This window comes from Lichtheimia ornata (genome assembly GCF_029851405.1).
Source record: "Lichtheimia ornata isolate CBS 291.66 chromosome Unknown scaffold00009, whole genome shotgun sequence".
NCBI classification, from domain to species: Eukaryota; Fungi; Mucoromycota; class Mucoromycetes; order Mucorales; family Lichtheimiaceae; genus Lichtheimia; species Lichtheimia ornata.
Window position 1 is genome coordinate 171092 of NW_026695329.1, and position 15030 is coordinate 186121.

Here is a 15030-nt window from a genome sequence, read left to right on the forward strand (position 1 = left end):
TATTGACCATTGTATGATGATGAAGATAGCCATGTCACACATCATGTGTATCGGTGGTGGCTCGTGTGCTAGTTTATGGTTTATGGTGACACGCCAAACCATAGTGGAGAGGGATTTTGATAGTGGCACACGCAATCCTATGATCCATTTAATGGATATGCATGTGTTGATTGCCCCTTTCTTCTTACATGCAAGATCAGTAATAAAGAATTCACAGGATTTTTCAAGATAGAAACGGCTCGTGGCTGCTATGGTTACACATACTAGCCAATCAATCAATCTCAGGTTTAAAAATGCTCAACGCATGTTGGCACGTGTCCATTTATGTTCCACATTCACCAGATCCCGTCGTCCGTCATCATTGAGATCCTTGGGCATTTGCCTGGCAACCATCCGAACCAGATATCGATTCACCGGACAACGAAAAATGATGCCTGACACAGTGACCTACTATAACAAACCATCAATGGCATCCAATTAGCTATGCATAAGGGTACTAGTTGATATAGGAACAACAATGGCACCATCATGTTGTACGTTGAGTATGGTGTGCCAAAAAGTCATATACTGTATCATGGATTCTAAAACAATGAAAGCCGCATTCCTCTACTAGCCATTGTCAATAACATGCCAATAATGGTAAAACCCGGTTGCTACGTTCTTTATTCGTTTCATTATCCACCTTATTCATGGGAGATTACAAGTGAGAACCAGCCCGTTATCGATTGCAGTATGCAAGACATCATAATCCTTTTAATCAATGCATGTGTAATGTCTCTAGTGTACTAGGTATTTCTGCTACCATGGCTATTTCATGCAACGCTTATTGACGCCTCTTGAAATTGTTGGCTCGCTTCTCTTGTTTGTTGTACCTGCTTTGCTTCCATTCCACGTTCCCACCAATGTCCACCACGTCCAATGAGTTCAAGCTTCCTTCAATACACAGCTTCCCACCATTCTTCACGTACGTGTATTCAATGCTGCTGGCTCGTCAGGGATACTGATACTCATCAAAAGACGACAACCGACCGAGCAAACATGGGAAAGCCAAGTCGCTCAATGGACCGATCTCATCATGAGCTATTGCCGCCACCATCGTATTTTTCGCATCGACCTCCATGAAGTTACTGTTCCTGGTGGTTCCAAGCTGTTTGAAAACGAGCAGATAAAACGTGAGTGCTTGCAAGGTCCAATTTGGTGATGATGATGATGATGATGGTGTCATTAACTACCCTACTCGACGTTGTAGGACGTCTATCGTTTGAAACTTTACAAGAGATCATTGATGATATGGTACAAAAAGGTAATGCCGAGTGGGAAGGTGGTGCCAAGGGTACGAAATCACAAGCAGTTATCTATTGGCGTAAACCGGATGATTGGGCGAACTTGATATGGACTTGGGTATGCATGCATCTCATCTTTTATTACTTGCTTTTCACACACACACACATACTCACGTTGTATATATATATACATAGGTAAACCAATCGGGTATGAACAATGACATTTTGACCTTGCATGAAATTGCCCATGGAGATTTGGTAGAGGATCAAGGTAAGCAAGAGAGAAGGATTTAGACAAATGGGGCAGCCATACCTAACGATGATCCATCCTATTTTGCAGCATTCTATGAACTCGATCCATTCATCCTAAACAAGGCAATGAACATTCTAGCCAAGCGTGGTGTGGCACAACTTTTCAAAGGATCTTCGGATGATGATAGCATGGGTGTCAAGTTCTTTAGCTCAACTTAGAAGAATTGAATGTTGGATTAAACACGTGGCATTGACATATACACACACATTAGCGAATGAGATTGAGGAATATTCCAGAGATGAACTAGCATTTCATTTATGTATACATTTGGAAGCAATCAAAGTAAAGAAAAAAGAGCAAACGATATATGTATGGACAAACAAATGTGATTACGAAAAGGTTTCTGTACAAAGAGAAGACACACTAGAGAATGTTGATAGTAGGTGTGTATAGGGGAATGTGTTGATCGAGCGAGAGAAGAATGCGATTGTGTTGTTTGTGTAAAGTGGTTGTTTTACTTGGAGCTGGTGTACTTGGTGACAGCCTTGGTACCTTCGGAGACGGCGTGCTTGGCCAATTCACCAGGAAGGATAAGACGAACAGCGGTTTGGATCTCACGGGAAGAGATGGTGGAACGCTTGTTGTAGGCAGCAAGCTTGGAAGCTTCGGAGGCGATACGCTCGAAAATGTCATTGACAAAGGAGTTGAGGATGGACATGGCCTTGTTGGAGATACCAGTGTCAGGGTGAACTTGCTTCAAGACACGGTAGATGTAGGAGGAGTAGGTTTCCTTGCGAGTGACCTTGCGCTTCTTGTCACCAGAAGCCTTAACCTTCTTCTCGGTAGTCTTAGCAGGGGCTTTGCCAGCAGGAGCGTCTTTGGGAGCCATGAGTGATAATGTGTGTACGTGTGTGAAAAAAGTAAAGTAGGGAGAAGAGTGCCAAAGTAGCTGGTTTTTATAGGCTCACGAGAAAAATGTCTCAAAAACTCCGCATTTGCAGGGTGCACGTGGTATCGCGTTACCCGCTCACTCACACCTTGGCATACCCATCTTTTTTGCCATCGTGATTCCACGCGGTTAACACATACACTTGACGCGATACAAGGCGTGATAACACGCAAATACGCGCTATACTATCCATTGACGCTCTTTTGCTTTTTTGAAAAAAAGTAAAAAAATAACGCGTACGTACGCGTATCATGGGAAAGGGGGTTGCGGAGGATAAATACCTGGCAAGTATAAAAGGCACAATGCTCGTGCCACTATCCCTACTTTTTCACTTTTACATTTTCTCAATCACCCACAACTTTATATATCATCATCATGTCTGGAGGCAAGTCTGGAGGCAAATCTGCTGCTGGCGCCAAGTCGCAAACCCGTTCCGCTAAGGCCGGTCTTCAATTCCCTGTTGGTCGTATCCATCGTCTCTTGCGTCGTGGCAACTATGCTCAACGTGTTGGTGCTGGTGCTCCCGTTTACCTTGCTGCCGTTCTTGAATACTTGACTGCTGAAATTCTCGAATTGGCTGGTAACGCTGCCCGTGATAACAAAAAGTCCCGTATCATCCCCCGCCACTTGCAATTGGCCATCCGCAACGATGAAGAATTGAACAAGCTCCTTGGTCACGTTACTATTGCTCAAGGTGGTGTCCTTCCCAACATCCACTCCAGCTTGTTGCCTACCAAGACCAAGAAGGCTGGTGCTTCCCAAGAGCTGTAAATTGGTTCTCTTTTCTTTTTGTCATTTTCATATCCTTCCCCCTTTTCAGCAATACATACTCTCACACATGAGCACACGCACGCATCCATATTCCATTCACATATCACCACCCGTCGTCTTTTCAATCCCGTTTAGTCATTTTTCTTTCCAAATATTGTACAACATGCTCATCTTTAGCTCTTGATCTTTGCATCTTGTAAATACTGATTGGTTTTGCGTTGAGCGAAATACAAATTTTTTTGATAACATACATACGATGATGCTTGTTCTATTGATGGGCTGCAATGATGAATGGTGTTTTTGTATGGGTTAGTGCATAAGGCTTTTATGGTCATGGTCATCCATTTTCATCTAGAACGAAAACCAAAATGCGATTCAAGTCGTTGGTTCATTGTGTATCCAAGGGGGGGATAGTATAATGACCTACTTATTCATTGTCAAGCATTCCCTTGAGTAGGCATAATAAGTTCAGCTGACAATAGCACACGCAATGAAGCAATCCTTTGCCACTTTGCAACTACCAAATGCTACGTGCTTTGATGTTTCCCGTTCCCTGATCCTAAGCTCACTCCCAAAAAATCATTCAAGTTACATCAAAGACATAGACAAGCGACAAAGAAATGTGTTTTAAAGCACTTTGTTATTGATGAAAGCAGACGCTATATACAATTTTGCAAATGGGAAGGTAAGGAATTATCGTCTGTGGTGTGTATACATGTCGAATAATATGGATAATAGCGAGACGTGAGGAAAACGTAAACATTGGGGAGATTGTTGGGAGGTTTGACGAGTATGTGGATGCTGTGTGGATAGGTGTTTAACCGCCAAAACCATAAAGGGTGCGGCCTTGACGCTTGAGGGCATAGACGACATCGAGGGAGGTGACGGTCTTACGCTTGGCGTGTTCAGTGTAGGTGACAGCATCACGGATAACGTTTTCAAGGAAGACCTTAAGAACACCACGAGTCTCCTCATAGATCAAACCAGAGATACGCTTGACACCACCACGGCGAGCAAGACGACGAATAGCAGGCTTGGTAATACCTTGGATGTTGTCACGCAAGATCTTACGATGACGCTTGGCACCACCTTTACCGAGACCTTTACCACCTTTACCGCGACCAGTCATTGTTGATGTTATAGATTGAAGGAGAAAAAAGAAGAAAGACCACACGTTGCACGCATTGGTCACGCCCTTTTATAGCTGTGTCTGAATTTGTACAGCAGCAGCACCGCAAGAGATGTAGTAGCGCGTCGCCATTTTTTTTTCTATTCACGCTTTTCCAACCTCCTATTTTTGAGCGCGTTTGAATATCGCGATACATCTACACCCAATCCTTTTGACCATTTACATGGATGATACTTGCACAACAAGCAAAATAGATGGTACGGGTATCTTCGTAATGACCCCAATGATTACAGCAGTGATAGGTAGAATGCATGAGAATGATGATTTTATTGTATTGATCAACATGTAAAGGTACGCGATACGTGCATTATGGATTTCAAATTGGGCGTAATTGCAAAAGATGAGGAGGCGCGTAACGCGTGTTGAGTTGTGCAACGTTACTCCGCGATGTCGCGTGCGTGCAAAATGAAGGTTACACGCCGTTATAAAGCGCCCGCTTTTCTTTGTCCTCTTTTGATTCCACTTTTTCTTTTCCTTCACATTTTTCAAACATGGCTCGTACCAAGCAAACAGCTCGCAAGTCCACTGGTGGTAAGGCTCCCCGTAAGCAACTCGCTACCAAGGCTGCTCGTAAGTCCGCACCTTCCACTGGTGGTGTCAAGAAGCCCCATCGCTACAGACCTGGCACTGTCGCCCTTCGTGAAATTCGCCGTTACCAAAAGTCCACTGAACTCTTGATTCGCAAATTGCCTTTCCAACGTCTTGTTCGTGAAATTGCTCAAGACTTCAAGACCGATTTGCGCTTCCAATCGTCCGCCATTGGTGCATTGCAAGAAGCCTCTGAAGCCTACCTTGTTTCCCTCTTTGAAGACACCAACTTGGCTGCCATCCACGCTAAGCGTGTCACCATCCAACCCAAGGATATCCAATTGGCTCGTCGTCTCCGTGGTGAACGCTCTTAAACACAACACACACACACACACACGCAACACATACAACACACACATGTCATTCACTTGATCCATCCTTCCAATCACCTATCAGTCATTTGAGCAACCCCCGTTTTACTCTTCAATAGCTTCATCCTCATGTATACATTTTCCTTCCTGTAAATCTGCAATACAACGTTATATATCATAGCAACACAATTGGAAGTCGTTTGGTTTTATTATGGATTCTATTATGGTTGGCAAGGAGATATGGGAATGAGATTAGCGCGCATAAACTATCATGGCATAGTGAGGGTATATAGGAGTAGCATAATGATGATCAACATGTTGGCATAAATACAATGCTGGAAGATGCAAGATGATGAATGAGAATGATGCTCTATGATAAACTGGTACAGCTGTCAACTGTTTTTTGTGAAAGGATGTCTTCTTCATAGGATGGCAAGTGATAGCTCTCATATGCCGGTAAGCAATCCTTGTATTCGGCGGTAGATACGAATTCAGGTACTGGCAATGGTGGTAATGAGCTGTCTGATGATCTATCAAAAACATCTTTGAAATCGGTGTAGGGTGCAAGACCACTCGGGCCACGGATCCCATAACCGAGGGTGCCGATTTGTATCGGGATGTCGTCAAAGGTCACAGCTGCCGTTGACGGTTTGAGTAGTCGAGAAAGTAAACCAGTATTCTTTTGCTGAGCAATGTTTGCCTCCCGAGGATATACCTTGATGCATAATGAGTATTGAATAGTCATGAGGCGCCCATATGAAACGGAAGGAACAAGATCCGAAGGGATGACCAATTCCTCATCCGTTGCCTCGGCTACAATCGTTGTGATCATGTGTCTTTTGTTGGTATCGCGTGTGCTGATGGTCGACCGCAGTAATGCCATTTGATAGCTGCATTCGGTTGGGGACACAATGCGTGGCGTAATGCAATCACCTGCCACAAAAGTCAATGACTCTAATCCAACCCGGATTATTGGCCCAATGTTATTATTGCCATTGCCACTGCCGCTTGATGATGACGATGGACCGGGCCATGTTTTAGCTATCACATAGGGTTGCGTAAGCTTGGTGGTACGAGTCTCGATCAATGGCGTGTACGATAATGGACATTCTGCCGCAGCAAGTTGCTTGTCATCGCGTGTTTCTAAATAGGCTTCCAATCGAAACTTGCAGCAGTACACGTTCTTAATAAGCATGGAAGGAGGAAATTGCACCAATGGCATTTGGATTGTAAATGGAAAATCCTGAACACGGCCATGGCTATCTTGATAGGCACCTGTTTTACAACGCCATAGGATACGTTGCGTTCCAAAAAACTGTTGACGTTTGTATTTGGACCCATTGTTGTTGGGCTTCGATAACGCAAGCGCTTCGGATGCATGAAAAAGGACACGTAAGCGTTCGATCTTTTCTTTGAGCGGCTGTTCTGGTAATTCGACTCGAACGTATCCTGAAGTTGTTGTAGTATACGGTGTTACTAATAAACGTATGCAAATGCAAACAGCATCCATCACGCATTCGTACCTTGAAAAGCTGATCCAGGACCATACACAGGTTCACCATCAATGGTCCACCCGAATTCTGGTAATAAGTGTATGGATATCTTAATTTGATCTGAGAAAAGTGACATTTGTATGCAATGAGGTAAAGAGGTGATACGCTGCGCAACTTGCCCTATTTAAACTAGAGATCAAAATGCCAGCAGTGCTTGTCGCCAAGTAAGGACATGCTCTTGTCTCAACTTGGCACAAAAAAGATCGCCAGTGGGATCAGCTGAATAGGACTACAACCCGGGGAAAATTCTTGAGCCAAGCTCTAGAATCAAGTTGTGTGTTACAGTGACCCATGTATAGGGAAATCATCATAGCAATAACCTGTTTTCAGCCAAAAGGCATAAAGTATAAAGCACATCAAAGCATGCTGAGGCACAATTAAACTTTGTCCCTGGTATGCAGCACTTGAAGTAATATGCAGGGTGTGCATAATTACTGATAATGTCAATAGGCCTTGGCAGCTTGCTTGGCATCACCATCAAGAATGAAAAAGATTGTCATCATCATCTCAGGTAACACAAAAAGATTTCCCCACATGGGTGACTCAGCTGCCAATGGCCCATGCTCTTTCATTGTGTGTTGCAAATGACGTTGTTAGCTGCCTTTAGCTCCTCGATCTAGGAAGACTTAGCACTGACGCAAATTAAGCCTTGCCCCTTACAGTGATATTTTTGGTCATCCACACTCATGGGTAATCAGTAAAAAAGCCATCTCGAGTGTATCCATGATGCATGAATGCTCGCCATGATATTTTTGGTGATCCATATCCATGGTGTTAAGTAATCAATGTATGCAGCGAGCATGATGCATGAATAGTAGTTGTCGATCAATGACCGGCTCAATTCATCCCACTGGTCAACCGCTTTTAAGGAGCACTTTTGAACATGACATCGCATGAGCTCAACATTAACCAGGTATTTACAGCGATTGAGCAAAGACGTGTATAAGCTGTGCTACATCACATGATGCAGGATGACACAGATGCCAATAAAGTGTCCATCTCCGGAGGGCCGGATTTTGTTTAACTTATTTAGTAGTTGTCGAATAGCTAAAGCCATAAACATGCCTTTGCCATGTTGTGCATAAAGCATACGCTGGGATAAGCAATAAAATGGATATTGCTGGTGAGCTATGAATAGGAATTATTGCTTATTACCATTGTTGTACTAAGCTGTTGAAAAAGTTGATGCACGCATTGCCTCATATTCACCCGTGCTTTGTTAGCAGCACGTCTTGTCAATCGAACAATGCTTATTACTCTACTACTAAAAATTCGATGACCATTGAAAAGTACAACCCTTGTCATTGTTGTCATCTCATATTTGAGGCATGCTGTATGGTAGTCCATGCTATCCATTTACTCCCACCTAAGCACAAAAGCTATTACAGCAGGTGTCACGTCAAGGAAACGATGCTCACATCATGCATACGTATTTGATTGCATTATACTTTTGGAATTTCCATGGATTTAAATGGGCATTGATGTTAGCTTATAGCACCACCATCATCCACTGATGACCAGGACACCTTGTTATGATACGTTTGCCTAATAATAAGGAGCTATATATGCAACGTTCATGGTGCTCAGAAAATGATGGTAGCTATCGGTGCAACGTACTAATCAATGAGCCATCATTTAAAGGTTGCAGCAGTAAGAGATACTTCTTTAGCTTTCATCCGGTAAATCATTATTGATGTTGTTGCGTTGTATAGCTCTCTAGCAAAAACATGTAAGACATAAGGACGTCGTTACTATGGTCGGTTTGACTAGGGTCCAGGGACGTATAAAGGTACCTAATGTTCGAGCTACAAGACGCCTAGTACCTGGTATTGCTAAAAAGAATAGGATGTAAGAAAAAATGGACCAAATCACGTGATTTCAACGACAAAAACATCAAAAATCAAGTGTATCCTTGATCATTCAGGTCAAGTAAACAAGCTAATGCCTACTACTGGAATCGAACCAGTGACCTTCCGCTTACTAGGCGGACGCTCTGCCAACTGAGCCAAGCAGGCCTGGCTACGAAATCGCCAGGAACATGATAGGCGGGTCAACTTCCGTATTTGGAAGGTGATTCAATCCCTTTCGCAAAAATTTCAGGATGTAGCGGAGCATTTGCTCAATTCAAAAATGAAAACGTGGATGTTTTATGGAGGGAGAGTAGTATGCAATTTCAAGTCAAAGGCGAATTTACACTTTTTACTTCCGGTGGAAGGGGTGTGTTAGTGGCCAAGCATCGTTATCTCCGACATGGATTGAGTCAATGCACATGTGCCAAGTCCATCATCATCTAGGCTCACCTCGATGCTAGGTTACTATACAGTCGTCTTATTTATCGAGAATCACTTTATCGTATTATCGCATGTATACACGAACACACACACACCTCAATTCGTATCAAGGAGTCATTATGAATGATAAAGAAAAGGGCATCATGTTACAGCATATGCAATATATGATACATTTTGTTTATGGTATAATTATGTACGTGTATGATCTACCAAACGGGGCATGCCATGACCTTGTCGATCACCTTGTTGAACACTTTACGTTGCTCTGCCATTTCATCCAAGGGCTTGAGTGCGATACCAAGGAGGATGGGTCGTTTCTCATGTGGATTCATCGCTGCCACTGCTTGTGCAATAGACGACGCGTATAGCATGTACAAGTCGCTTTGGGGTCCAGACGACTCACCAAATAAAAACTGTGAAGTGGTGGGAACTGAAGAAGGGTTCGTGGCGAGATGGGGTGCAATGTCGACGGTGGTTCGAATCTATAGCAAAGCAAGTAATGAGCATGTGTGTGTGTGTGTGTGTGTCCCATGGGGAGGGTGTTCATTGTACCAAACTGCCAATTCTGCCAAATTGAGTCACCACAATAAAGATCTTGTCAGCGAATCCAGTAACAAGGACTTCAGTATGAACACCATCAATATCACAAGCGGCTTGTTTGTTTGTCAAGGGAAATTGGACTTGTTCGTCTGTTGAAGCCATTTGGTACAAGAAGATCAAGAATGTATTTGTAGATTAAGCGGAGAAAGGAATCAAGTTGTCAATATTGTTGTATACAGAGGGGGGACTATTCTAATCTAATTAAGCATCGTAGGCGAGGATCGTTGACAACCATTTCTCAACCTCTTGAACATCCATCTTTTTGCGTGCCGCGTAATCATTGATTTGATCCTTGTCAACCTTGCCAACAGCAAAATACTTGCTCTGCTCGTGTGCAAAGTACAAACCACTAACACTAGCAGCAGGCTCCATAGCTAATGAATCGGTAAGGGTCATGCCGGTCTTTTCTGCAATGTCTCCAAGCTCCCACATGGTCTTCTTTTCAGTGTGATCAGGCTGTGAAGGATAACCAGGAGCAGGACGAATACCCTGATAGCGTACGGCAAACATCTCTGCAGCCGAAATGTTTTCTTCACTTGCATAGCCCCATTCAGTCTTGCGTACTTCCTCGTGCATCAATTCTGCAAAAGCTTCGGCGAAACGATCAGCAAGTGCCTTGGCCATAATGCTCGAATAGTCATCCTGATCCTTTTCAAACTTGGCAACCAATTCGTCACATCCAAATCCACCGCTCACAGCAAACATGCCAATATAATCAGGGATACCCTTTGGTGCCACAAAATCAGAAAGACAATAGTAGGGCTCATCGGTCTCCTTTTCAGATTGTTGTCGAAGACCATAAAACACAGCCTTGACCTTTTCACGCGAGTCGTCCTCGTATACTTCAATGTCATCGCCAACGCTATTAGCGGGATAGAAACCAAGAAGACCCTTTGCTTTGAATAATTTCTTGGATACAATCTCCTTGAGCATCTTTTGTGCGTCATCAAAGACTCGTTTGGCTTCAGGACCAACATTCTCATCATCAAAGATCTTTGGATAACCACGGTTGGGATAGCGACCACGAAGCTGGAAGACTTGGAAGAATGGATTCCAATCAATGCGAGGAAGTAATTGTTCAAGTGGCAAGTCGTCATACACCTTGGTGCCAAGGAAGGTTGGTTTAGCTGGTGGTGGATGAAGGCCCCAATCAATCTTGAATCCCTTTTCACGAGCAGCTTCGATGGTCAATAAACGCTTGTCTTCAAGGCCTTCATAGTATTCTTCACGCAACTCCTCATATTCTTCACGAATGTCTTCAGCAAAGTCTTCACGTTGATTGTCATCAATGAGAGCAGCAGCAACAGGTACGCTACGAGAAGCATCCAACACATAGACCACGGGTGCGCTGTATTGTGGGGCAATCTTGACAGCTGTATGCATTTTGCTGGTTGTGGCACCACCAATCATGATGGGGATATTGAGACCCGCCTTTTGGAATTCCTTTGCATTGTTCACCATTTCTTCCAATGAAGGCGTGATGAGACCAGACATGCCGACAATATCCGCCTTTTCCTCAATAGCTGCTTTGATAATCTTGTCGACTGGCACCATGACACCAAGATCAACCACGCGATAATTGTTACAGCCGAGCACAACACCAGTAATGTTTTTGCCAATGTCATGCACATCACCCTTCACAGTGGCCATAATGATAGTACCATTGCCCTTCATCTCCGTAGCACCTGTACGAGCCATCTCCTCCTCCTTTTCAATCTTGATGAATTCGACTAAATGGGCAACAGCCTTTTTCATGACACTAAGATTTCAAATATTCATATTAGCGTCTTGATGTTTGATAATGCATTTGTAACGTACCGAGCAGAACGAATGACCTGAGGCAAAAACATTTTGCCTTTACCAAAGAGATCACCGACGACATTCATACCATCCATCAAGGGTCCTTCAATGACATTGAGAGCACGTGGATATTTTTCCTTGTTTTGACGAGCTTCCTCAGTATCTTCAAGAATGTACTTCATGATACCCTTGACAAGTGCATGGGAGATACGATCATTCACAGCCCATGTACGCCATTCTTCTTCTTCATCATCCTTTTTGGCGTCCTTTGAATGTGCCTTGGCATACTCGAGAAGCTTTTCAGTCACATCAGGGTCTCGGTTCCATACAGCGTCTTCACAAAGTTGCAACAAGTCCTTGGGGATATCATCGTACACGGTCAAGAAACCAGCGTTCACGATACCCATATCCATGCCAGCCTTGACGGTGTGGAACAAAAAGACTGAGTGCATAGCTTCACGGACCTTGTCCATACCACGGAAAGCAAATGACAAGTTGGATACACCACCACTGATCTTGGCACCAGGAAGTCTCTCCTTGATCATGCGACATGCTTCAATAAATTCAACAGCATAATTGTTGTGCTCCTCTAAAAAGGGAATCTTAATTAATTACCCATACTCAATGTACAAGTTGTCAAGAGCTTACCCATGCCGGTGGCAATCGTCAAAATGTTGGGATCAAAGATGATATCATAGGGATTGAAGCTAATGATAGAATAATAGTAATTAGAGTGGAGTAGTAGTACAGCAAGTATGAATAATACGTACCCAACTTTGTCAACGAGGATGCGATACGAACGAGTACAAATCTCAACCTTGCGATCTTTGTCAACTGCTTGACCAGTTTCATCAAACTAAAGTGTGTTGAACATTAGTGTACTGTAAATAAAGCATGTGATGTGTGTTGAACACCCACAGCCATGACCACCACGGCAGCACCAAAACGCTTGATGGTTCGTGCTTTGTTAATGAAATCTTCTTCGCCTTCCTTGAGTGAGATGGAATTGACAATGCATTTGCCTTGAGCACACTTGAGACCAGCTTCAATCACACTGAATTTGGATGAATCCACCATAAGAGGAACACGTGCACAATCTGGATCCGAAGCCAACAAATTCAAGAAACGTGTCATGGCTGCATGACCATCCAAAAGACCTTCATCAAAGTTGACATCGACCACTTGAGCACCATTCTCCACTTGGGCACGAGCAATGGCCAAGGCTTCTTCATATTCACCCTTGAGAATGTGGCGACAGAATTTGCGTGAACCAGCAACGTTACAACGTTCACCAACGTTGACAAAACCAGTGGTCTCATTGACAGTAAGCACTTCAAGACCTGAAAGAAGCATCACATCCGAATTGCTTGGAGGCTTGGGACGCGGCTTGTATTGACGACACACATCAGCAACGGCCTATCAATAACGGCTATAAGTAACATCATCTTATTGGGGTGCATGTATAATCCTTTCGTTACCTTAATGTGCTCAGGAGTAGTACCACAACAACCACCAATAATGGTAACTAAACCTTCTTGTGCAAAGGGCTCCACATTCTTGGCCATCTGAGCAGGACTTTCATCATATTCACCCATGGCATTAGGAAGACCCTACATCGCAAGATGTTGGTATGCATACTCATTCCATTGTGCTTTGCTTTTACTTACAGCATTGGGATAACAAATGATATGGGCATCGGTGAATCGACTGATATTTTGAATGAAAGGCTTCATTTGAGGAGCACCCAAAGCACAATTGAGACCAAATGCCATTGGATTGGCATGCTTCAAGGATGTAACGAAGGCTTCACCCGTTTGACCAGAGAGCGTACGACCACTTTGATCCACAATGGTACCTGAGATGAAAATGGGCACCTTGGGTCGTCTATGTTGTGCCTTGTGTTAAGATTGGATGATCGAGTAAGGGCCTTGTAACTTACTTGTCTTCGTCCATGACGACATCAATGGCATACACGACCGCTTTGGCGTTCAAGGTATCAAAGATAGTCTCCACGAGTAGAATATCAGCACCACCATCCAATAGACCTCGTACTTGTTCAGCGTAGGCTGTTACCAGCTCGTCAAATGTAACGTTACGATAGGCTGGGTTCTCGACAGAGGGAGAGATGGAGGCTGTACGATTGGTGGGACCAATAGCACCACATACAAAGCGAGGGATACCCGTTGCTTCGGAAACCTATTGCATAGCAATGAGTGATCCATATCCAAACAATCCATGAGATGACATACATCCTTGCATGCGCGTTTAGCCAATTCGGCACCCTCCTTGTTGAGACGATAGGCATAGGCTTCCAATGCATAATCGGCTTGTGCAATTGACGTTGAACTGAAAGTGTTGGTCTCAACCATATCCGATCCAGCTTCCAGGTACATTCTGTGGATATCATAGATAGCGTCCGGTTTGGTGAGCGTCAAGAGATCGTTGTTGCCTCGAAGATCAGTGTGGTGATTCTTGAATTCCTCGCCTACAATGGGAGTGTCAATACCTTTGCTGCTACCTGTCCCCATGCTACCCATTTACCGCGGAAGTCGGCTTCTTCAAGCTTGAGACGTTGGACCATGGTACCCATGGCACCGTCCAAGTACATGATTCGCTCCGTCAACGTCTTTTCCAAGTACTTGAAAATGTCTACACGTGCAAGGTTAGCTTAAAAGTCGCAAGTCTTCATAGAAGGAATTCGTTACCAATTGTCATGGTGAATAAAGTGTAAAGACAAAGAAAAGAACGACGAGTGAAAATTGAGAGATTGATTGACGGTGGTTGTAGATCGCATTTCGTGCTCGGTGCTTGGAATGCGGCATTATGATTTGACAGCGGCCCATCTATCACATGTCCTCATCTATCCGACATTCATGCACGGATCTCCTCTATCCACCATCCATTGTTTACTTGTAATAGCCCACTTTTATCATAATCCCTTGTTTCTATTGCAATTGATCATTGCTCCTTTTATGTAATTCCGAGAATAAAGAATGATGATGGCTTTTTGTCTTAGGTCGTCCTGCTGCTTATGATGTTTACCATCACCAAATTAGGGGATAAGGCTTGTTCCTTTGTCACAATGAACAAGGTAGCACATTGAGGTGGGGGTATGGGATGAGCGTCGGTCACGCACTCCCATCTCAGAGTTCTGGTCCAATGGATGACTTTCAAATGTATCAAGCATCGCGAGTGGCTTTGTTTCATGCAAAGTTTCAACTTGGTGATGTAAAGGGGAGTGGTTGCCATGATATGAGTAAAGAGAATCAGATGGCATGTAACATTGAGGTGATCCCTTTCTAATTGGCATGGATTTATTTCCAAAGTAGTGCCAAATAATATGTTTTGTCATAGCAAAGGTAACCATTTATATAAACGTTCATGCGCTGAATCCACCTGATTACGTGAAACGTATACCAATCAGTGACTACGTGTTGCAAAT

At 43.7% G+C, this 15030-nt stretch overlaps 8 protein-coding genes and 1 non-coding gene across 9 annotated transcripts; 3 read left to right on the top strand and 6 right to left on the bottom strand.

Moving 5' to 3' along the window:
- Nucleotides 1–902: 902 nt before the first annotated feature.
- On the top strand, nt 903–1754 carry O0I10_002938 (uncharacterized protein; the record flags this gene model as incomplete). Its single annotated transcript, XM_058483014.1, has 5 exons — nt 903–964; nt 1018–1172; nt 1250–1401; nt 1479–1554; nt 1624–1754. The coding sequence occupies 5 exons, from the start codon at nt 903–905 to the stop codon at nt 1752–1754; spliced, it is 576 nt and encodes a 191-aa protein (XP_058346103.1).
- A 296-nt stretch (nt 1755–2050) lies between these two features.
- O0I10_002939 (histone H2B) lies at nt 2051–2425 on the bottom strand (the record flags this gene model as incomplete). Its single annotated transcript, XM_058483015.1, has 1 exon — nt 2051–2425. One exon carries the CDS (start codon nt 2423–2425, stop codon nt 2051–2053), a length of 375 nt encoding a protein of 124 aa, XP_058346104.1.
- Nucleotides 2426–2860: 435 nt separating this feature from the next.
- Nucleotides 2861–3256, top strand: O0I10_002940 (histone H2A; the record flags this gene model as incomplete). The annotated part of the gene is made up of 1 exon (XM_058483016.1): nt 2861–3256. One exon carries the CDS (start codon nt 2861–2863, stop codon nt 3254–3256), a length of 396 nt encoding a protein of 131 aa, XP_058346105.1.
- Nucleotides 3257–4073: 817 nt separating this feature from the next.
- On the bottom strand, nt 4074–4385 carry O0I10_002941 (histone H4; the record flags this gene model as incomplete). The annotated part of the gene is made up of 1 exon (XM_058483017.1): nt 4074–4385. The coding sequence occupies one exon, from the start codon at nt 4383–4385 to the stop codon at nt 4074–4076; it is 312 nt and encodes a 103-aa protein (XP_058346106.1).
- A 551-nt stretch (nt 4386–4936) lies between these two features.
- Nucleotides 4937–5347, top strand: O0I10_002942 (histone H3; the record flags this gene model as incomplete). Its single annotated transcript, XM_058483018.1, has 1 exon — nt 4937–5347. One exon carries the CDS (start codon nt 4937–4939, stop codon nt 5345–5347), a length of 411 nt encoding a protein of 136 aa, XP_058346107.1.
- A 367-nt stretch (nt 5348–5714) lies between these two features.
- On the bottom strand, nt 5715–6973 carry O0I10_002943 (uncharacterized protein; the record flags this gene model as incomplete). Its single annotated transcript, XM_058483019.1, has 2 exons — nt 5715–6793; nt 6868–6973. The coding sequence occupies 2 exons, from the start codon at nt 6971–6973 to the stop codon at nt 5715–5717; spliced, it is 1185 nt and encodes a 394-aa protein (XP_058346108.1).
- A 1866-nt stretch (nt 6974–8839) lies between these two features.
- O0I10_002944 lies at nt 8840–8912 on the bottom strand. The gene has a single exon. It is a non-coding gene; the product is annotated as a tRNA-Thr (tRNA).
- A 482-nt stretch (nt 8913–9394) lies between these two features.
- O0I10_002945 (uncharacterized protein) lies at nt 9395–9890 on the bottom strand (the record flags this gene model as incomplete). The annotated part of the gene is made up of 2 exons (XM_058483020.1): nt 9395–9670; nt 9741–9890. The coding sequence occupies 2 exons, from the start codon at nt 9888–9890 to the stop codon at nt 9395–9397; spliced, it is 426 nt and encodes a 141-aa protein (XP_058346109.1).
- A 99-nt stretch (nt 9891–9989) lies between these two features.
- Nucleotides 9990–14303, bottom strand: O0I10_002946 (methionine synthase; the record flags this gene model as incomplete). Its single annotated transcript, XM_058483021.1, has 11 exons — nt 9990–11547; nt 11607–12177; nt 12237–12295; nt 12359–12444; nt 12507–13004; nt 13067–13198; nt 13256–13472; nt 13528–13784; nt 13838–14073; nt 14130–14237; nt 14294–14303. 11 exons carry the CDS (start codon nt 14301–14303, stop codon nt 9990–9992), a joined length of 3732 nt encoding a protein of 1243 aa, XP_058346110.1.
- Between the last annotated feature and the right edge of the window lie 727 nt (nt 14304–15030).